At 35.5% G+C, this 24446-nt stretch overlaps 1 protein-coding gene across 2 annotated transcripts in view; it reads right to left on the bottom strand.

Moving 5' to 3' along the window:
* The window catches only part of RASA1 (RAS p21 protein activator 1), a 110332-nt gene that overhangs the window by 42746 nt on the left and 43140 nt on the right, over positions 1 to 24446 (bottom strand). For both annotated transcript variants that reach the window (XM_070465781.1, XM_070465780.1), the window contains exons 2-5: positions 8278 to 8430; positions 7163 to 7302; positions 6511 to 6577; positions 2662 to 2779 (exon numbers count right to left, since the gene is read on the bottom strand). In XM_070465781.1, the coding sequence (XP_070321882.1) occupies positions 2662 to 2779; positions 6511 to 6577; positions 7163 to 7302; positions 8278 to 8430 (478 nt within the window). The remainder of the gene's footprint in view (positions 1 to 2661; positions 2780 to 6510; positions 6578 to 7162; positions 7303 to 8277; positions 8431 to 24446) is intronic.

The following is a 24446-nucleotide window of genomic DNA, read 5'->3' as shown; positions in this document are numbered from 1 at the left end:
TCTCTTTTGGTATCTATATACCGTAACCATGGTGTACAGAGGCACATAAACTGCCTTTTTGCTAATCTACATTCTCCCACCACTGTAGCCTGTTCTTTTTTACTTAGAATGCCCTTTCCACTCACTACTTCCCTAGGTATTTGTTAAAACCTAAACTGTGTATGCGGGATCTCTCAAACGCAGTGCCTACTCTATAAACTGCGTCCCTAAAACATATATGAACTTTTACTCTGAATAGAAAAGACATCTTTCTTTTATAATCTCTTGAACTTTACCTTACTCTATTAGATATTGCTATAATAACTGGGTGATATTAATTTCATTATCGTGGCTATAAGCATCTTAAGATCTCAGTCATTCTTTGTTAATACCAACTACCACCAAACCACTAGCACAAAGCTGGGCATATAATTCTCACTGAGTATCTGTTGAATTGTAGTCCTAATACCCAGCCAGTATACTGTGGCATCAAGTTTCCATTGAATAATAAAGGTAAGAATAGAAAAATGGACTAAGTATATGTAGATTTATTAATACTTCTCTCAATTTGGTCCTCACTCAAATATCTAACCAAAGTAAAATCAAACACTTGCTAGATGCCTTCTATACTACAAAACACTAAAAAAAAAAAAAAAAAAAAAAGACATAAAAACAAAATGCATTATTTTCTTACCCAGAGTTAATTATATGAGATTTTTACAGAATAAATTTATTTTACAATGTAATGGGATACAAAGTTAAGAAGGTGCTATGGAAACACAGGAGGAAACAATTTAGCCTCAGAAAGCATAAATCTCTCTAAAAGAAAAGGCAACATCTGAGCTGAACTGAGAGACAATCAGATTTCAGACATCAATCCAGCAGGGTAGGAGTGTCAAGGAAGACGGAAGACAACCGGCATAGAGACAGCCATTCATTCAGCAAACACTGACTGACTGCCTCTACTTCAAGGCATTATTCTGGGCAAAGGTGACACATCACTGAGTCATAGACAAAAACCCTCAGAGAGCTTATACTCTAGAATTAAGACATAACAGAACAAATGTGTTTGGAGAATGGTAATTAAAATTAGAATGTCATAGTGGAAAATCTCTCAAAGCTAACCACCAAACCACCTGTCTGAAATCTAGATAATCACCAAATGGCTCTTTAACCTTCAAGGATTAACTATGTTCCAATAAAGACCATTATGAAAAATCATTCTAAATATTGGAGAAAAACTGTAATTTTAATTTGGGATTATGCCACTACTAATTCAAAGTATGACCATATTCATTTTTTTTGACCATATTCATTTTTAACAGCCACATCACATCGTTAACTCATATTGGACTGTTAACTTGTTCTTTCTTTCTTTCCTTTTATGTTAGGTCATGTCTCCTTATCTCAAACAGGATTTTTTTTTTCTGTATTCATCAGGTAATTTTCACTTACCCTTATTAAAATTTGTCTTGTTAAATTTGACCCAGAGTCCCAAGAGCTTGAAAGAAAAGTTTAACTATACTTCAATTCCTTTAAATAATCAGCATAATGAGGGTAGGTGTGTTACAACAGGAAGAAAATTCAACATACTATGAAGCAACTTTTTAGTAAAACTAACCTAGATAGTAAGATTCTTCAGTTTGAACATGCCTTGCCCATAGAGAATAAATACCTCTTCTGCTGTAGAAGACAGAATTCTAATCTAGGCCTTAGTTCTAATCCCAATTCTTCTACCTAAGTAACGATGTGACTATGGGTATGGAACATATCATACCATTTCCTCAACTCTTCCCACTTTTCCTCAGTATGTTTTACTTTTACATATCAAGATATGGCTGCCAGAATAGGCAGACAAGAGAATTAATAGCAAAGAAAAATATTCTCCACTGCCGTCCTCCTGGAACAATAATCAGAGCACAGGTTTCAGCATATTACCAGGTTCAAGGCATAATTTAAAAGTAGTCACTCTGAAGGTTGTGAAAAGAATAACAGAAAACCATTCCATCCTGCTGGACAAATCCAAATGGTGAATTCCTAAACTATAATACAACGTTTAATATGTTTCGGTGATACTGAATACTGTATTTGAAGTGTAAATGCTGCTTGAATGCTGATCTGTATCTAAAAATGCATATGTAGAATTATTTATACTGTGTCTAAGACTGCTGATAATGTACTTTGTGATGACACTGAAAACAAGCCAAATATTCAAAATATAAAACCATGTGATAATATATGTGTAATGTAACTAAATTTCTCCAAGGTTACTAGAAAATTATACATATATTTGGGAGCTAAAGAATCTGAAAGCAAACATGTGCAACCACTTGAGATTCCACGGTCAGTCTGACATAACATCATTTATGAGGAAGACCAAGAAGACTTTTAAAAAGGGATACAAACAAGCACAAACGTTAATACACTTTTAATTCTTAAAAACTCATGAAAACTTTCCAAAAATTGGCAGCTACAGAATGATGTGGTTAACTCGGATGTGCTCTTTACAAATAAATAGCATTTACCAACAGCAAATGCATTTTAATGAAAAATTACTTGCACTTATGAATTAAGGTTTTTCATAAAAAATATATTTATAGCTGATTTCCCTGATTATGGGCAAGTTTCAAATTTAAGAAGTATTTAAAGTTTTAAGAAGGAGAAGAAAAAAATAAAACTTACCACCTCTTCTACTAAGTCTTCAACAATAAGACCTTGTTCATCTGTTCTTAGATTTGTAACCCACATCCATCCATCTTCTAATTCGTTATGAACAATGAACATATCTCCTTTTAAGAAACTGAAAATAGTAATTATGAAGTTATCAAAATTAAATGAAACCTTGAAACATGGACATTTATGTGATCATATACCACATCACAGAGATAATACTATAAAAATGCAAGGGGTTAAAGTCAAATACCCTAGTATTTTGTTCTGTTTCTGTCATCATTTATATGTAAAACTTTGAAGATACTTATAAATCTGAATCTTAATTTCATCATGTGTAAAATGGGTTTAATAATGGTAACTGTACTACCTATATTACTGGATTATTACTAGACTCAAACTGGAATTTATGTGGACAGTAATTATACATATATTACAGCTTTGGGGTTGTAACTACAAGAAAACTGAACTTTAAAATTTAAGTTTCAATGTTATTACTCTTTCAAAAGTAATTTAAACTAAAATTATAAACATAAACTCATTCCACATACACAAGTTACTTTATAAAAAGTTTATTTTAAATAAGCATAATTAGCCTTACCACACAGATGCTTATGAAACTAACATTTCTCTCATTTTAAAAAAAAAACAATAGGGTTTATTTAATTCACTCAGCTATCCATGGTACAACAAGTACAGCACTCTTTTTCCAAAAGTGGAACCAAGGGGTATGAAAATGCATGCATGTTTTTTCTGTCATCAATATCCAAGTGAAGCGATATATATACACACACACAGACAATACAGTTTATTTTCATTGCTGTCTAGATGTTTTCAATCTTTACCCAATCACAGAACTAAAAAATTGTTAATGTATTTCATCAATATAAAACCCATTAAGAATTCCTTGAACTTTTCCTTTTAGGTTTGAACAAATGCTTTTGAGTGATTAAGATTTTAAGATTGACTGGATGCTACCACTAACCCTGTATCTGTATCATTATCTGTCATATATATGTATTTATTTAATCAATTTTCCTTTCAGTCTTAATATTCAAACCAAATATTCAAACTTAATAAATAAACCAAAGTTGTAGTAAGTAAATCTCTTCTCGTGTCTTTGGAAACTTTGTTTTTCTCTAGACTATCTGAAGCTTCATTGTTACTTGGAGTAGTTCAAGAATAAAAACTGTTCATCACGCTTGAAATACACTCTTTTTGAATAGCACAGAATACTGCATTCTACCTTGATTCTAAAGGTCTTAACAGTGACCAATATTTTACTACCTGAAAGGTGGCAGACATAACCACTTAGCCAAATAAATTGTTCTTTTCCAGAACCAAATAGATACATTAAGAAAATAATCATGAGTAAGTAAAAAGGGAGTGCCTATGGATAAGAAGTCAAAGAGAAATGAGAAATGTCATGTTTCATTTTTGGTCAAATGCAGTCATAAGAGTTTTTTAAGTTGTTTACTTCTTTTATTGCTGTTATACTACCAAGTTTTTATGATGTAAAAAAAAGAAAAAGAAAATAAAAAGCTTACTAGCACCTAGTAAGATAACAAAACATAATCCTAAGATTCATTATGTATTATTTTGCATTTTTCTTCAAAACAGGTTAAAGTGCTCTATTAAATTTTATTAATCTTCAGATGTTTTTCCTTAAAAAAAAAAAAACTTCTCAGTTATTAGTGTGTGTTAGTTGCTCAGTCATGTCCGACTCTTTGCAACCCTATGGAGCCCACCAGGCTCCTCTGTTCATGGGATTTTTCAGGCAAGAATATTGGAGTGGGTTGCCATTTCCTTCTCCATGAGATTCTTGCCAATGAAAGAATCAAACCCAGAACTCCGCAAGGCAGGCAAACTCTTTACTGTCTGAGCCACCAAGGAAGCCCTCTCAGGTATATGCAAATTTACGACGACTCACAACTGCATACATATTAATATCATTCTAATTTGTGTTTCAATTTTTACCTTCCTAGGTCAGAAGTATTCAACTTTTGGAAGGTCTCTCAGGACCCATTTACACTTTTAAAAATTGATACCCTGACAGGTTTTCTCATTCATTCATTTACATGAATTATCTATCTATTGGGGTTTACCATATCAGAGTTCAAAATGTAAATATTTAAAAATATTTATTAACTCCTTTAAAATAGTAACATACCCCATTATCATGATAATACAAAAAGTAATTATAATTTTTACAAGTTCAGTAAGATTATTATTGTTTGCATTCTTCCACATGTCTGGCTTAACTGAAAACTACTGGATTCTCCTGTTTCTGTATTCAGTCTTTGCTATACAGTTTTTTTTGCTTATAGTATATGAGGAAAATCTGGCTTTACACAAATACGTAGCTGTGAAAGGGAAGAGTATATTAATAGCCTTTCAGATAACTATATTCTACGACATTAAACCTAAAACTTGACAGTACTACTTTCTTGGAGGTTGGTTATAATGTGGAATCTTAAACTACGCATCTATGAACTTCCTGTCCGTTCCACTCCAATAACATCCTTTGAGTATATCTTTTGCCCAGCCATAATTTGGTAACACCATGCGTTGATCACTTAGAAAATACTGTTTCACTGAGCTATGCAGATCCATCCAGATATAAATATGTTATACAGTATCAAAACATTACATTCTTCAATATCACCACCAATCTTGTCAGAAAAGTCATGAAGTATCTAAGAAGCTGTCAAACTCCTGATGGCAAATATAGGGTATCCAAAATTCTCATTTTTCCCTGAAAGCTCAAATTGTCATTGGCGACAAATACTGTCAGTTATTCCTCTTAAAAAAAGGTCAGATACTCAAGTCTGAATAACTATAATTTGCCTGTCAGTTATTCTCTCAAGTGAAAATGGTGTGCACAAAAAAGGGAGCCAGTTCAGCTTTCAATGTACCTCTTTTCCTCAAAACACTGAACTCTGGTATACAGCAGAGGTGTTCTCTGAATAATATGTCCCATCTCATCACAAAGACATTAAAAAGATATGTAGCCATGGGTGAGATTTAGAAAATAAATATGCTTTCGTATTTCACCAAGAACAGTCATAAGTGAAACCAGTGATTTTGTTTAACCGCAAGGGTGGGGTAGTGAAAAACACTATATATTTGTTACACTGTCTTGATTCGTGCTAAGATACCAACAGTTTTACTGTCTTTGGCTTTTAGTACCTTCCAAAAGTTATCACTACATTTTAAATGCTGCTGTTCATTTCCATGAGAAGCTTTAACTCAGGGCCAGTAATTATCCAAAGTAGCATTAACATTTTACAAGTAAGAAACAAATCAGAAAGCTGGAAGCTTACAGAAAGATACAGATAATTTAATAATTGATTATCAAATTATGTAGTGAATTTGATAATTATCCATTCATATAATAAATCAAATTCTACAGATATAATAAAAACAAACTGTAAATTATATAATAAAAAACCAAAATTTACTATGTTCTATAGTTTTATACCATTAATAACAATTAAAATTATTCACTCATAATGTAAAATAAAAATTAAATCATCACTTGAGTAACATTTACAGATGAGGCATAAATGTCATGTAATAAAAATTAAAACAGAGTACCGAATATAATAGAACTCTCCTTACTTTGTAAGATAGTCTAATAAAAGCTATTTCTCCTGTCATCTTCACTGTGGCTTCTCTGATCCAAATCCACAGTCTGAACAGATAAGCCAACACAGGGAGACAGGAACAATGGACTTTAATATTAAAGACATGCTTTGCTGGATGCTATTTCCTCAATTTCCAAAACTTTCCTAGTCCAAGAGCTACAAATTTTCAAAGTCTGTTTCAAATGCCTATAAATGAAAATATATTATAAAATACCTTATTTCATCAGTGTCTGGTACTTTTGTGTAAGGGAGAATGGCTCGGACACGCCTTCTATCTTCTACTGGCTAGAAACCATAAAAAAATTGATTTACAGAAGAAAACTTTTCTATGTCAAAGTCAAATTGGATATGCCCACATAAAAAGTCAATAAAAATCCACATTATAGAATCCTAGGATCAAACTATTTTTTGCTGGGGCTCTAAAAACCAAATCCTAGAAATGCTCATCTTGTTGTATTTTTGTTTTTACAAAAATTCTTTTAACAGTATAACCAATATGTTTTTAATCAGGTATTATGAGTTATCACTTAATTTTAAATAAACTCCAGAACATATAAAGTAAGCTTTCTCCAATGATGCATAAGACATTTCAGAATCTCAGAACAACTTCAGCATTAGTACTATGATATCAGTAATTACTCCTCACTTACTAAGAAATATTTGTTAGGGTATCATCATACAGTATGATAAAAAATCTAGTAAATACAAAGTAAAATCACTCGTTTTTAAAAGAAGTTGCCAATTTTGCTCTGACACTACAACCAGAATTAAATCTTGAATTATATTATAATAAACATCACGAGACACTGAACAAGAGCTAATCCTATTAGTAAAGTGAAATAATAAAGTTTTGAAAGACATTTCACTTGCCTCTGGTGGTGCAACTGGATAAAGCAGTTTTTCTCCTTTAAGCAAACAGGAAACATGACTGTAATAACCTATTAAGTCTGACAAAGAAGAAAAACGTCTTCCCCCAATGTAGTAATCTCCACACATAGCAATAATCCTGTTTGTACAGGAAAAAAAATACAATATAAGAAAAACCTTTATAGTCAATTTAAGACCAAGTTCCATAGAAATTAGAAATCTGTAATTCTCATACTTTTCCTTTACCTACATACCTGTATTAAAATACCACTTATTAATACCTTCACCATATGCAAATTACTTGAGACTATTTCTTTTTGAAAAGATATATGCATACATTTGAAATGAAATACATATGTGACTTATAAACCTCAATTACTTAATTCATTAAAATATTTATAAATTCATCCTCAGACACCTCTCCTTACTTTTCACATTTAAGACAAAAGAGCAATTTTAATAATTTTCTTAGGCTAGAAAAGTAGCTTACAGAGCTCTTGAAATATTCTGAGTATAATAATTTCACATCCCATGTGTGATGATAGTACTTTTAAAGTCTATTTTAAAATCTAAAAATTAAGGGTATACAAACACTTTATCATTTAACTTTACAGGCACTAGGTGATCTTTTTCAACATCTCCCATAAAAATGAAATCAAAGACAATACTATATGTAAATATATTGATACAGACTTTTTCAGCTGTACTTGAAAATCCAGATACCTGTTTAAATGAATGAATGTCTGGAAAGAGTTTCAGAACAGAAAAGGTAAAATGAAGTAAAGGGCACTTTTAAAACACAGTTTCTGCATTTTCTATTACTCAGTGATCTGAAAGTATACATTTCCTTTATTTCTGCTTTACCAAAGTTTCCTTGTAATTCTTTGTACTTTAAAAGCAGTAACTATGATCAGCACCAAAAAAGTCCAATAATACTGTTTTTAAACAAAAATGTAATGCATTAATAGTATCTATTCTAAAACACTTATTAAATCATTTAATTGAAAACACATTTCTTTATCCATTATTTAAATGTCACTAAAGAAGGTATATTTATGAATACTACAGCCAAACAGCTATAGGACGTAGCCTCATAACAGGAATAAAGACTTACCTAAAATGGTTGACAACGTTCGTCTGGCTGAGAAAGGAAAGTACAAAGGACCCTGGCCTCCGATCACTCTCTCTTATAAGGTAACTGCCAGACTTCCCTGCCTGCCTGAGGCGTTCTTCTGCCATAGTTCTATCAAGTTTTCCATGATACCACCTAAGAAAGAAAGTTAAAACATTAGAATAAAAACAGAAACCATAAAATTACTATTGGTAGTTGAAAAACATAAGAAAGACTTTGCATACCTACATGTAACAAACATTCACATTTTACTCTGAAACATTCATTCCAATCTTAACTATTTTTAATTTCCTAGTCTCTCAAAAATAATGAACTCATTTACTCATTTTTTAATCTGTTCTATAAGCTCAGGCTTAACCAAACACCTCACATATTCACCTCTTCTATTTCTGCCCATCTCTCGAACCCCCAGGACCGTCTATCTTACAAACACTTCTTACAATCAAATGCCTAATTAGAAAAATAAGAGTAAGATGGACAAATGGAAACGATACTGTCTAAAGGCTACTATTCTCATTTTCCATTTCAGTATGAAGCTGGTTATTCCCTTTGTCATAAGATGATCCACTCCATAACCACACATTTGACCTCTTCAAACTTAACAAACAGACAGAAGATAAATAATACCTTTGTCTCTTATTTTCCTGCTCTCAATTTAACTATCTTCTACCTACCATACTACTAGATGATCTGCTTAAATGAATGGCTATAACCCTAGCATCATCCACACTACCAATCTATGCCTATAAAAGCCACATGGATTGATATAAACAAACTGGAATTTTCATATGGCCATAGTAACAAATCTACAAAGTAACTGTTCTAAAGTGTTTTTACACTTTCACTATATTAGTCATCCAAATTTATCCTTGGTACTTATAGTCTAACTTGAAACATTGAGAGGAAAACAATAAACATTTACATTAACAATACATTGACATACACATTATGTAGCCATAAATTGACAGTCAAAACTACTATAGTACTATGATTGTTTCTGTAAGCTTGATGTAGTGAAAGTTTACTATACTTCTTAGTTTATTAAAAAAAAAACACTAAAAACTTCTCACAGGAATTATTTTTAATTTTCTTCTAAAACCCAACCTATTTATTTGAAAATCTATGTATAAGATAAATAAATTAAAGAAAAAACAGTCATGGAGCTTCACTGTAACTCAACAGGAAAAGTACAATTGTAAACCATTAGTATTAGAGGAAGAAGAACAACAACAAACACTGCATTCCTCTAAAATCCTAGTCTTTACTCCAACCATTCTTTGAGGCTACTGACAAGTAAATTTAACTATTAAGATCTGTGTTTTTTAAAGTCTAATAGGAAAAGCTTGGATCAATGATCATTTAAAGCTCTTTGAAATGCTAAATTACAGATGATCAGAACAAAATTTTGAAATTCCAGTCTCACAGTGTATCTAGCTGTGAAAATATACGGTTCAACTTTGGAATATCAAACAGGTACATTCCTTATTACCTAAAGTAGTGGAGTTAACACAGAGAGCAGATTTACACATTCAACAAACACAAAATTAAGGACAGTTTTAAACAAAGTATTTTTGTGTACTTGATATTTGTTAAATTTCTGTTGTGTTTTAAGGGAAACGTCAAAATTAAAAGATTTTTTTAAATCTCATTTTGTGAGCTCACTGTAAGATGATACATGGAGGTGATTTTCAGTTTTTACATCTATGTACTTTCTGTAAGATTCTGGCATTTGAACAGGTATTCAGTTCAAGACAAAGACTTAAAACTAAATAAACAACTTTTGTTTCCTGATTATTAGTAAGTCCCTTTATGCAAAAAGACCTTAAGTTTTGAACACATTAGGTAAAACATGTCAATTCTTGATTACGACTATAACAAAATTATAGGTATATGAGCATATATATAGTTGAATGTGATTCTCAAAAGTGTTCAAACATTCCACTGATACAAGTCTCTGTTCAAGGAAAAAAACTGAATGGTCTTACTCAGAAAACTTAGAATTTCTTGATCTATGTTCACTTCAAATTAGCAAGATGAATCATACTAACAAGAATATTTTAACTGCATCTGCACAGATAAGATGGTTGCAATGACACCTCCTAAATGTCTTCAAAAGAGATTATTAAATGGACTGGTGAGACTAGGACTTTACCAGAAACCTCCATAATCATAGTTAAGTCTCCACACTTTGTACCTCATTACCATCACTTGTAAAAAGGGGGGAAATAATTTTCATCTCAGCCTCAAAATATATTAAATATTTGTCCTAAACTTCTTCAAAAATATGTAAAATTGAAAAAGCACTATCACAGGCTGTATAGGCACAGAATAACCAGTAGCTTCACAGAAGGTTGCACAGTATTATAAATAAATACATACAAAATTTGATACATACAGATTATAAACAATATACACAGACTACAAGACTAAATCAACGTCATCAATGAAAATCTTAAATTTTATACTACGGCGTAACTGAATGCTTAATTTGTAGATCACCTAAGTCTCAGTTATCTTCCTATTTTCCAGTCTTGTTTACTTTCCATCTAATTTTGGGAAGAGGACAGGAAATACCAATCTTCGTTTCTGCTAAAATACTGATTTTAAGAGGAAATTTCTTTTCCCAAAACATCTCTTTGAACTTTACAGATCACACATATTAATTGACACTGGAATACTGCCATTTCTCCTGGCAATTCTAGACTTCTAGAAGCCCTCAAATAGCCTAATTCCACCCCAAAGTAGATATATTTTTTGGAGGGATAGCAAGGACAATATGCATTTGAGATGATGTGACTTAAATTTGCCTAATACTTTAATAGTAAAATATCTAATGTCCTCCTATTTAAAAGTAAGTTATCCCTCTCTCATGTTCTGTCTCTCTTTTAAGGAAGATCTGAAAAAGAAACAGCAGAAAATTTAAGAAGTAAATATATTCTTCTCAGCTAGTTTTGCAATTTTTTGTTAAGAAACTTACAAGCAGACATAGCAGACACTACACAATCACTGTATCTAAGCTAAAACACCTGATATGAAACATATTAAATAAGTTAACAAGACAAGACAAGTTGGGCAAGCTATAGGATCATCTTATTTCTAAATCTAGAATCACATAAATGTTTTTATAAACGCATGTTTTACACTGGTGCAGTATGTTTAAGGGACTTTGGAGAGGCTAATCAGGTAGAATAATAAAGAAACTTGTACAGTAAGAAAGCAACCTGGTGTGAATATAGACAGACACTTAACTCAAACTACGTATTTAAAACTAACCTGACAATACTAAATGGAAACTGTCTACTACAGTAGAAAACAATTAAAATAGTACTATCAACAAACATCCTTTGTCTAAAAAGGAAACTAAATTGAAGTTCCTAACAGATCACTTTTACTTTCCGCTATGCTATTCCTCCTAGTTATGTCGCTGACAGACACCAAAGTTCTCAGAGAGACAAATATGCTGAAATCTAACTGCCAAAAAATTTCTTATCACCTGAATCACCTGGAACTCTGTGCCTGATCATATCATGAACTAAAGTTTTTCTGTAATTCTCAAAGATGGGTTAATCAGATTTTCTCACACATGCTGTCCTCTCTGAAATTAAATTGGTTATTTCAGACTGGTAAGACATACTAAAAACACATGCTAAAACTACTATAAACTTCCTGCAACTTCCATTTCCTCTTAACAAACACACTTCTTACAGTTGTACAGTGTAAGCTGGTGGTTAACAAAAAAAAAAAAAGTGGACTTTTTAAAGAGGAAAGTAAAGATACCTTACAGTAAACGATTTTATTCAGTCTTTTTTTCCCCCATATCACTATGCAGACAGACTAAAATCTGGTCACTAGTAATTCACCTGAACAATCACTAGACTAAGTCTAAGAGGTGTAGAACCCTTAGACCAACTACAGTAAAATTAATATTCATGTGTATGTTGAACCTCTTGAGTATACTTGTATGCTGAGGCAAGTAAGCAGTATACGTGTGTGTGTGTCTCTATGCATCTAGTTGTATATCTCAGATGAAACTAGCTCATGAAAAGAGTAGAAATTCTATTTCCTTTTGCCACAGGTGACATATTTACAGGGTTTTGGACCTGGAGATTTACGTTCTGGAGGAGTATTTTTAAGAAAACAGTACTATTATATATTCACAAATTCAGTTTACTGACAGACTGATCCTACTAAAGGTAGGACCAAATAACATGATGCTTATGCAATCAAAAATTTTCAGTGAAGTGCACTCAACCAAGATAGTCTCATTCTCACTAACCTAACTCCTATCACCCCAAAAAAAAGATAATGAAAGGTAGAGAGAGCCACACTATCTCCAAAAATGCTGTACACTTATCAAACATGTTAAAGAAATTTTTTAAAAAGTAACAAAAAAAGGAAAACCATAATACTTACTAGCAGGAGTCTAACAGTTCCCACCTCACATCTTCCAGCTATTGTATCTGTGAAATTTCATTTATCAAAAAACTACCATTTTTTACAGTTTAGTTTTTCTTAGAAGAATTTTTTTTTTTTTTTAGTTTTTTTAGAACAATTATAATTCATGCCAGTAACTAAGAACATGAAAAAGGGGCAACAAAATGAGACTCCTGACTATCTGGTCCAATGAATGCATTACTGTAACACAGCTGCAAACTACCTTGAAGGGCAGTTTTTCTTCTTAAAAACACTTAAAAAAATTTTTTTCACAATGTTCTATCTAAAACTTTGGAGGGTATGGTGATTCAGTGGCTACCTATTGCAATTACAACATTTCTTAACCTGCATTTTAAGATATATCTTTAAAATATCGAGTCTGAAGTTTAAAAGCAAACTTTAGTCGGGCATGGTCCATCAAACTACGTCCATGTCCATGTCCAACAAACTATGCATCAAGCATTGTGCTACATGGTAGAAAACGAGTTAACATCAGAGAACACCACTACACGTACGTTTATGGGTTCTGGTCTCGAGGAGAATACAGACCAATCAGGCAATGGTAATCTGGCACGGCAAGTACTGGAACGTGGGGGCAAATGGAAAACTTCAGTCTTAGCATTTCAGTGCGCACCTTCTGAAAAAACTGATGGCTAAATGGAAACCTACAAGGTAAGGAGCAACTAATTCAGAGAAAGCAAAGGACTGAGAATGGGAGAAAGATGTCACAGGCAGAGGGAAAATATAAAGGCAAGCAAAGGCCAAAAAAAGCTTATATACAGATATGGGAACATGAAAATATTTTAAACTTTCAAAATATACTTTGCAAGTCTAACTCTTATCAAATAATATGGAAAGAATATAACCTTCTTCTGAATTAGACTAGACTTTAAGACCTCACTTGTTGAACTTTCTCGGTACCTCAAAGAGGATCTCAAAAAACACTGTAAAAGTTCAAAATATTCTCAGATCTATACACTCATTTGCTCTCGGCAATAATCTCCTGGGCTGGGGATATCAGAATACGTCACTCAAAGTTCTCCACTGCAAGGCCATCACTCTTGCCTATACGTCCCCTAGAGGGCTTCCCTGGTGGCTCAGCAGGTAAAGAATCCCCCTGCGATGCAGGAGACCCTGGCTGGATCCCCTGGAGAAGGGATAGGCTACCCACTCCAGGATTCTTGGGCTTCCCTGCGTGGCTCCCGCCTGCAGTGCGGGAGACCTGGGTTCGATCCCTGGGTTGGGAAGATCCCCTGGAGGAGGGCATGGCAACCCACTTCAGTATTCCTGCCTGGGGAATCCCCACTGGACAGAGGAGCCTGGCGGGCTACAGTCTACAGGGTTACAAAGAGTTGGACACGGCTGAGTGACTAAGCATAGCACATACATCCCTTATATCCCCAACAAATTACCTTTATTCATTCAACAAACATTTAAGCAACTACCATGTTCAGGCACTGTTTTAGACAGTTTTCCTCCCTATGCTTTTTCAAAATATGTTTCCTGTTTAACATTTTTTAAAGGAGATGAAAAGATAATGCAACTTAGCCAAAGCTCATCCTACATTTTTATTTTCTATGGGTTTTTTGGTTTTCATTTCCTCAGAAATTGCTATTTCTCTATTCTCACCCATGGAAATATCTGTATCTCTTCAGCTCAAAGTATAACTTCTGTGAGGATGATTCCGAAATTCTTCTCTCTAAGGCTGACTTTCCTCCTAAGCTTCTAAGTTACCAAGTACCTTCTAAGAAGTTTCAGCGTAAGGTGACTGTGCGTGTGTGCGCGCATGCATGTGCTCAATCGTGTTTGACTCTTTGCAACCCCCTGGACTACAGCCCGCCAGGCTCCTCTGTCCATGGGGTTTTCCAGGCAAGAATACTAGAGTGGGTTGCCATTTCCTACTCCAGGGGGATCTCCCTGACCCAAGGATCAAACTCGTGTCTCTTGTGTCTCCTGCCCCAGCAGATGGATTCTTTACCGTAGCATCACCTGGGAAGCCCTAAGGTGACTGACTATAGGCCGAATCGAAAGTAGCAGCAGCTATCCTTGAGCAAACACATACGTCTACACACCCCTTCTGCCTTACTCCTCTACACTGTTAATGGCAACAGCATCTTTCCATGCGTTCAGACGCAAAACTGATTCCTTCCTGCTTCTCTAGCCATGACACTTCTGCCAGCTTGCAAAGTGCATCTCCAACATCACTGGAGTTGCAACACGCAAACTATTCTCTAAGTTTTCTATTTCCTCTATTTCCTACTTTGATAGATTTGAACATCTGTCTTGCATGTTTTCTAAAATTTAATAAAATTATAAATAGATTATGTAACAAATTACCTAAGAAGTCACAGAAAAATTTGATTAAATTTTTAAACTTCCACTAATAGAAATCAAAGGATCAGCCTATACATTCATTTTTTTAATTAAATTTATTTTTACCTGGTATATTCAATTTTATTTTTACCTGAAGTATATTCAGTTTCATATCAATGTTGATTCTTAAGCAAGACAAATAACCGTAATTGCTAGGAAGTATTTAATTTGCTTGATTACTATTAGATAAAAACAATGGAAAAAAGATTGTTCTGAAACTGCTCCTTCTTGTTTAAGTGCATAAAACATAATAACACAACAGTACACAAATAACAGTACACAAATAAGTACACAAAACATAATAACACCAACAGTTGTTTCACCCTCTCTCAAATCAGCATTCAAACAGGAGACAAACTGTACTCTGTAATAATTTCAGACTGAGACATTCTCTGAAAACCCCAGAAGACAGCTACTTCTTTAAAAACACAACATTTATTAAAAAGAAAGCTTTTGCCCCTTAGATTAATAACAGCTGCAAAATAATTCTGTACTTATTTAGAAACACAGTGACTATGAAAATTAAAATGTCCCTTTTTTAACAATACATTGATTTTAGTATTAATATAAAACTATATTTTAAATAATTTCATTCTGCCTAATTCCCAATATAATGCACTCAACAATAGGTATAATATTCAAAAGGATTTTCTTTAGCATCTCCAAAATATGAAGAGTGTATATGATCTAGGGCGCATAACCATCAGGTTCACCTGGTGTTATAATACAGTACTTTTCAACATCAATCATTCCTAACTCTACAGCCAACCATAATTGACAACCTGCATTTCCAACTGCTGGACCTTTCAACCTGGATATCTCAACTGATAAGTCAAAGTCACACATCAAAATATGACCTCACCAGAGTATTTCCCACATCCTTTCTCTTCCTTCTCCCCTGCTTCTCATCTTGACTTATGTTACACATCAATCCACTCTCCCAAATTATTAACTAAAACTATAAATTGCTGGATTTTCAAGGTTAAAAAAAAAATCACACATTGTTCAACCTAGTGGAAACTTCTCATCCGTACCTCTTAGTCCTCTCTTTATCTCATATCCAACTGGTCAAAAAACCCTGGACAACTCCAAATTCCTTTTATTTATCTAATCTTTTCCTTTCCCACTGTCAATATCCTTCCTTATCATGTCCTGTAGTAATTCCTGCTCTCCTATTTGCTTTATCTGTAGTAACATTTCCCCCAAACAGCTATGCCTGAACTGCATCTCAAAAACTGAAATTGTCCCATTGCTTACAGAATAAAATCCAAACTACTGACATGACATTCAGTAAAGAATTCAGTTCTTTCAGTAAAGAACTGAATTCTTTTTCACTCTTCCCAAGACCATTTGTCACTTCCTAAACACATCAAATGCATACTTTTAAGCCTTTGTCCCTTTGATCATGCTCTTCCTTTCACTTGAAATGTCCTTAACTGGCTTGCCTTCGGAAATTCGCGCCATTCATCATATGCCTATCACAAGTACCATCTCCTTGAACCTCTGGCCATAATTAATCTTCTTCTATCATGCTCCAGCTTATTTCTTATACTAATTTTTTGATATTTTGTCTTATTATAATATAGTTACACACAATGGTGTGGTCACTCATCTAGAGCCAGACATCCCAGAGTGTGAAGTCAAGTGGGCCTTAGGACCACAGACAAAGCTAGTGGAGGTGATAGAATTCCAGCTAAACTATTTAAAAATCTTAAAAGATGCTTCTACTAAAGTGCTTTACTCAATATGTCAGCAAATTTGGAAAATTCAGCAATGACTACAGGACTAGAAAAGGTCAGTTTTCACTCCAATCTCAAAGAAGGGAAATGGCAAAGAAAGTTTAAACTACCATATGTTTGTACTCATTTCACATGCTAGCAAGGTTAATGCTAAAAATTCTTCAATCTAGGCTTCAACAGTACATGAACCAAGAACTTCCAGATGTACAAACTGGATTTGGAAAAGGCAGAGGAACCAGAGATCAAATTGCCAACATTCGTTAGATCACAGAGATAGCAAAGGAATTCTAGGAAAACACGTACTTCTGCTTCACTGACTATGCTAAAGCCTTTGACTGTGTGGATCACAACAAACTGTAGAAAATTCCTCAAGAGATGGGAATACCAGACCACCTTACCTGCCTCTTGATCAATCTGTATGCAGGTCAAGAAGCATCAGTTAGAAACACATGGAAAAATGGACTGATTCCAAATTGGAAAAGGAGTACATCAAGGCTGTATATTGTCATCCAGCTTATTTAACTTCTATGCAGAGTACATCATGCAAAATGCTGGGCTACATGAAGCACAAGCTGGAATCAAGATTGTCAAGAGAAATATCAACAACCTCAGATATGAAGATGATACCACCCTAATGGCAGAAAGTGAAGAGGCACTAAAGAGTCTCTTGATGAGAGTCAAAGAGAAGAGTGAAAAAGCTGGCTTAAAACTCAATATTACAAAAACTCATCTGGTCCCATCATTTCATGGCAATTAGGGAAACAATGGAAACAGTGACAGACTTTCTTTTCTTGGACTTCAAAATCACTGTGGATGGTGACTGCAGTCATGAAATTAAAAAGACGTTTGCTCTTTGGAAGAAAGGCTATGACAAACCTCAACGGTGAATTAAAAATCAGAGACATCACTTCGCCAACAACGGTCTGTATAGTCAGGCTTCCCTGGTAGTTCAGCTGGTAAAGAATCCACCTACAACGCAGAAGGATCCTGGTTTGATTCCTGGGTCAGGAAGTTCCCCTGGAGAAGGGATAGGGTACCCACTCCAGGATTCTTGGGTTTCCCTGGTGGCTCAAATGACAAAGAATTCACTTTCAGTGTGGGAGACCTGGGTTCAATCCCTGGGTTGGGAAGATCCTGAGGAGGGCATGGTAACCCACTCCAGTATTCTTGCCTGGAGAATCCCCATGGACAGAGGAGCCTGGTGGGCTAAAGTTCATCGGATTTCAGAGTCAGAGACTGTGTATTAAAAATCAGAGACATCACTTTGCCAACAAAGGTCTGTATAGTCAAAGCTGTGGTTTTTCAGGTAGTCATGTACAGATGTGAGAGTGGACCATAAAGAAGGCCGAACACTGAAGAATTGATGCTTTCAAATTGTGGTGCTAGAGAAAACTCTTGGGAGTCCCTTGGACAGTAAGGAGATCAAATTAATCAGTCCTAAAGGAAATCAACACTGAATATTCAACAGAAGGACTGATGCTGAAGCCAATACTTTGGCTACCTGATGAGAAGAGCCAACTCATTGGAAAAGATGCTGATGCTGGCAAACACTGAGGGCAAGAGGAGAAGGGGGCAACAGAGGATGAGATGGTTGGTTGGATGGCATCCCCAACTCAATGAACATGAGCTTGAGCAAAATACTGGAGATAGGGAAGGACAGGGAAGCCTGGCATGCTGTAGTCCATGGGGTCGCAGAGAGTTGGACACAACTTAGCTACTGAACAACAATATAGCTAGTCATTTTCATATCTATTTCCTCCATCAGATTTGAAAAGTACTTGAGGATACTGGGACATTTAAGTAATCTTCACAGTTCTCTACTCTAGTACTTGGCACAATAGTAGGCACTGACAGGTGGGAGGCTAAGAAAAACAAATTTGTCAAAAACTTCCTGCCTACACTGAAATTTTCAAGTCATAATCCCTGACTGGAATTCACATGGTGAATGCCTTGCATTCTCCCATTCAAGCTATTTCCTCAACCTGTACTGTCCTCCCACCTCCATTCTAGAGATCTTTTATCATTCTTCCCTCCAGGGAACACCATGCCTCCTGGCAGAGCCCAAATTCCACCTCCTCAACGGCATCTTCTAAAGACCATTCTGCCCCAAGTGATGGTTTAATCTAAAAATCATCTAGTATATGATGCCTTGTAGTCACATCCATTTTCCAAGTAGAAAAACTGAGCAAAGATACTAGTTTTCCTCATCTGAATACCCCAACCTCTCCGGCTCTGAATTCCCACAATACTGGCAATCTATACAAATTGCCAACACTCAGAGATGCTGATAGTCGGCACCCATCCCATTCAGGAAAATCACTCAATAGTCACCCCACCCTCTGGCTACTGTTTCTCCCCCACTTCCAACAACACAGCTCGCTCCCAAGGAAGCTTTCATTTTCTTTGAAGAATGTAGCCCAGTCAATATGCCATGGTACAGGGTACAAGCAGGGTTTGTCACACCAAAGTGAGAATCAGTCTTCTTCTGAAGGTAAAAGCTACCAGATGCAAGAAAGAATCTTTGTTCATTATGCTTGCTAGGCTTCCACTACTTGTTAGAGCCAGTCTGTAATAAGAAAGAATGAAGGTGACAGGATGGAACTGAAGATTCATGAGAACATTTAAATCCCTACTGCAGTTATCTGAGATCCCAGTTACAAGCCTACTCTTCCCTTAATTTAGCTATTCATCTCGCCCTTCTATTACCTCTAGACCAGTTTTTTGGTCTCTAGGTCCTCTGACATATTTAAAAAACTACCTGACCCCAAAGAAATGTGTTTATGTAAGTTGTTTCTATAAATATTAAGAGAAATTGAAACTGAGAAAATTTTAAATCAATAGTAAATATTTGAAATGAACACATAATAGTTACTATTGTAAATATAAAAAACATATTCCTTATTTAGGACAATTTCCAAAAGAATATTTAGTGAAAAGAGTAGCATTATTTTACATTTGCATATACTCTTTAATAGCTAACTTAAGAGAGCTGGATTCTCATATCTGTTTCTGAATTCAATCAGTTGTTTATCGTTTTGGTTCACAGGTTATGAAAATGGCTATTCAATGTAACGACTTAAAAGTTAAAATGTAGAATCTAACCACATCCAGAAATGTTCCATACACTGCTATTAAAATCCACCGGTATACCATTTATTCATGTACATTTTGTAGCATCATGAACTAGCCACTTGGCAATATTGGTTCACTGAATTATGAAGATCTTCCAAATGTTAACATGTTTTATTTTTTAATATCAAAATATCACATTCTTTGTATGACAACTACACAGTTGGCTGGGGTTGTTTAAACTGCCTATCTCCCCTTTGCCTCGCTCCTGGGAGATAACCTCAAAGCACATGAAAATCTTTGTTTATTCAGAACCTTGGACCATGCCAGATCATTTACACTAATATTATTTGCAGTGGAGGACTTCGTTCACCTCTGAAGTCAAACTGATGGAGTAAAAGGTCAGCCATAAGGGGGCATAAGGCCTACATGACTAAACCTCAATAAAAATTTTAAGCACCAAGGCTCAGGTGAGCTTTCCTGATCAGCAATACTTCATACATATTGTCCCAAACTGTTACCAGGAGAATTAAGAACTGTCTATCTGACTCCACTGTGCAAGGACAACCATAAGCTTGCAAGTAAGTCTCTCCTGGATTCTGACCCATGCGCTTTCTTTCTTCGCTGACTGTAACCTGTGTCCTTTTGCTGTACGAAGCTGTTACAGTGAGTACAACAGCTTTGCCAAGTTCTGCTGGTCCCCCGAGAAAATCACTGAAACTGAGGGTGGTTTTTGGAACCTTCAACAACCACCGCCAACATAACATGGGTGTCACATGTCTCTTCAGATAGCAAGTCTAACTATGAAGGAAAATGGCACTGCTTTCAAAATACTGACCTGACCCAGGGTTTGGCAAGTTTTCTTCAAGAAATACAAAGCACCTCATGTGCATATTATACATGTCTTCTTGCTGACCACAATTATGTTCTAGAGTTCAACATAAAGGTTTTAATTTTTGTTTTGTTTTGGTAAGATGTCATGTTCGTTGCTAATTCTAGCTATTATAATTGCATATGTGAAGAATATATTGTAGTTTATGGGTTGGCTAGCATTTCAAATAAATGGTTTATTTAAACATTGACCTGAAATTTTTGGAGATGCCTATCAACTGACATTTTTTCTTAGCCCAGAAAAGAGTTTGAATTATTAACCTTAGATGTATTATTTTAAATATATTAGGAATTTAAATATAAGCATGCCACTTTATCTTGGAGCATGAGATGAATTCTTCACAAATGATTTTTCTCTTTGGAAACAAGCTGCAAAAATATCTCTTAAACTATACACAGTCTGTAAATGAGTATAGCATATAAAGGTATATGAAGCTTACAGTATGTAATATTTCATCCAAATAGTTATTATATTTTGAAAAAATGCTAAACAGTTTAATAGTGACACAAGAAATCTCTGCCCAGAAAAAAAACAGTCATCAGAAAAGGCATTTAAGTATTTAGAAAGCTCTCAAACTTATAGTGCAGACAACAAGGTTTCCAAAATTCTAATGTTTACTTGAATGCTCAAATTCTGCTTGAAAGCACCAAACACTCTCAGTTGCTTTCCTTAAAGTAAGAGACTCAATTTGTTCTTTTCCCCAAAAAAATTTCTATCAAATACTCAAGTCTGACTTACCACAGTTTGTCTGTCAGTCACTGTTTACAGTAAGACAGTGTGCCATAAAAGAAGCGGCCAGCTCAGTTCCAGCTCAAATAACCACACAGCTGCTTTTCAAGACAGAGTACTTAGGGATGCAGCATTATGAGCTTTCCATTTTATCACACTAAATACTGAAAAGACATATGCTTAAACATCCTTGGTGGTCCAGTGGTTAAGAATCCTGCCGATGCAGGGGACACAGGTTCCATCCCTGGTCTGGAAAGATCCCACAAGACCTTAGTTGCTGCGGAGCACCTAAGTCCCTGCACCACTCTACTGAAGCCCCGTGTGCCCAACTACTGAAACCCACCATGCCCCAAGTACTGAAGCCCCCCAGCACCCCAACTACTGAAGCAACAGAAGCTCTACCGCAATGAGAAGTCCATGCACCACAACTTGCCAGCTGCCCCTGCTCACCACAACTAGAGAAAGCCCACACACAGCAGAGAAACATCAGGGCTGCAAAAAATAAGACTAAAAGACATGCACTCAAGGACTGCAAATTAATAAAACAAATAATTTTCACTGCTCCAAAGACATGCTTAATTGAAACTGTTTTTTTTTTTTTTCTCTTTCTTTACAACTATATCAGTTCAGTTCAGTCACAGAGTCGTGTCCAACTCTTTGCGACCCCATGAACCTCAGCACGCCAGGCCTCCCTGTCCATCACCAACTCCCGGAGTCCACCCAAACCCATGTCCATTGAATCGGTGATGCCATCCAACCATCTCATCCTCTGTTGTCCCCTTCTCCTCCTGCCCTCAATCTTTCCCAGCATTAGGGTCTTTTCCAGTGAGTAAGCTCTCCGCATTAGGTGGCCAAAGGATTGGAGTTTCAGCTTCAACATCAGTCCTTCCCATGAATATTCAGGACTGATTTCCTTTAGGATGGACTGGTTGGATCTCCTTGCAGTACAAGGGACGCTCAAGAGTCTTCTCCAACATCACAGTTCAAAAGCATCAATTCTTCAGCGTTCAGCTTTCTTTATAGTCCAATTCTCACATCCATACATGACTACTGGAAAAACCATATCCTTGACTAGACAGACCTTTGTTGGCAAAGTAATGTCTCTGCTTTTTAATATGCTGTCTAGGTTGGTCATAACTTCCCTTCCAATGGCAGTGGTGAAATCTAGTATTTTGGTGACACTACGTTTATTTATATTGAAGTTACAGAAATACTGCTTTGCACCATCAGTGCAAATGTCAACAAAGTAAGAATGGCAAATAATGGTTTAGTATTATGAAAACCTTTACAGAACTCCAAAGGGTCTCAAAGAACCACAAGATTTGAAGTCAATATCCTAATCAAAGCAGACTACAAGAGTCTATTCTAGGGAAGCTATTCTAACCTAAACCATTTGAGCTAAGCCTGTCTGTCATCATTTATATGGAAGACAAGGCCACTGTCAATATTATAACCAAAAATTTAATTCTTCCCTCTCTATATCTTTACGCTAAGCTCACCCAGCCTCTATTAGTTATGATGTTGGGGTTGTCATTGTTTGTATAGAAGATCAACTCTGTTACAAAGCATCCTATTTCCAAATATTTTATTAATTCAAACATAAATTTTATTGACATCAGGTTTTTTTTTTAACTTTCGAGCTTTGAAATCTTTCTTCTACTTATTTTTTTTGTGATGATGCAGAGTTTATTTTTTTAAGTCACAGTTTGTTTGTTTTTTTTACATTTGGTCTTTTTAAAAATTGTTTTTAGTTGAAGGATAATTGGTTTACAATATTGTGTTGGTTTCTGCCATATGTCAACATGAATCAGTCATAATTATACACATGTCCTCTCCCTCTTGAGGGCCTCCTTGGTGGCTCAGATGGTAAAGAATCTGCCTGAAATGTGGGAGACCTGGGTTCAATCTCTGGGTCAGGAAGATCCCCTGGAGAAGGGAATGGCTATTCATTCCCGCATTCTTGCCTGAAGATTCCATGGACAGGGGAGTCTGACAGGCTATAGTCCATGGGGTCACAAAGCGTTGGACATGACTGAGCAGCTAATGCTTTCACTTTTGCTCCCTCTTGAGCTTCCCTCCTACCTCCTACCCCATCCCACTCCTCTAGCTTGTCACAGAGCCATGGCTTGATTTGACTGAATTATGTAGCAAATTCTCACTGGTTATCTGTTTTTACATATGGCAGTGTATATGCTTCCATGCTACTCTCTCCATACAGAGTTTTTATTTTTTTCATAATTGTATTTATTTATTTTTGGATGTGCTGAGTCTCTGTTGCTGTAAGGCATTTCTTCAGTTGTGGCGAGCAGGGGCTACACTTTAGTTGTGGTGCATGGGCTTCTCACTGTTGTGGCTTTTCCTGTCGCCACATTCCATTCTCTTCTCTTTAGATTACTAATTTTGCATCAGTTGCCTCACAGGCTTGAAATCATTTAAAATTCCCTAGTTTCTACTTGGGAGAAGGAAATGGCAACCCATTCCAGTATTCTTGCCTGGAGGATCCCAGGGACAGAGGAGCCTGGGGGCCGTGGTCCATGGGGCCGCGCAGAGTTGGCCACGACGGACTCGACTTAGCAGCAGCAGCAGCAGTAATTTCTACTTGATGTGTGCTACACTCTGTACCTTTGAAATAGTTTCAGCAATTGTTTAGGTTGTTGTACGGGTGACTCTAAATTATGCACAAGCAAATGAACTTCAAATCAGCCAATCATTAACTAACCTTCAAAATCAATAGGCTCGTTGATATGATTTGCTACCGTGAGTAATCCAAGCCTTTCCTCCAGTCAAAACATTACATATACGCCCTTTCTCTTCTTCCCCCTAAAGACTTCTTTTCAAATCACACCACCAACAGCACATCTTTCAAGCACTTCATGCACATCAATTCTAGAAAAGGACCCTATGACATATAAAAA

The sequence above is a fragment of the Odocoileus virginianus genome, chromosome 3 (genome assembly GCF_023699985.2).
Source record: "Odocoileus virginianus isolate 20LAN1187 ecotype Illinois chromosome 3, Ovbor_1.2, whole genome shotgun sequence".
Classification (NCBI taxonomy): Eukaryota; Metazoa; Chordata; class Mammalia; order Artiodactyla; family Cervidae; genus Odocoileus; species Odocoileus virginianus.
This window is presented reverse-complemented; position numbering and strand designations above follow the sequence as displayed.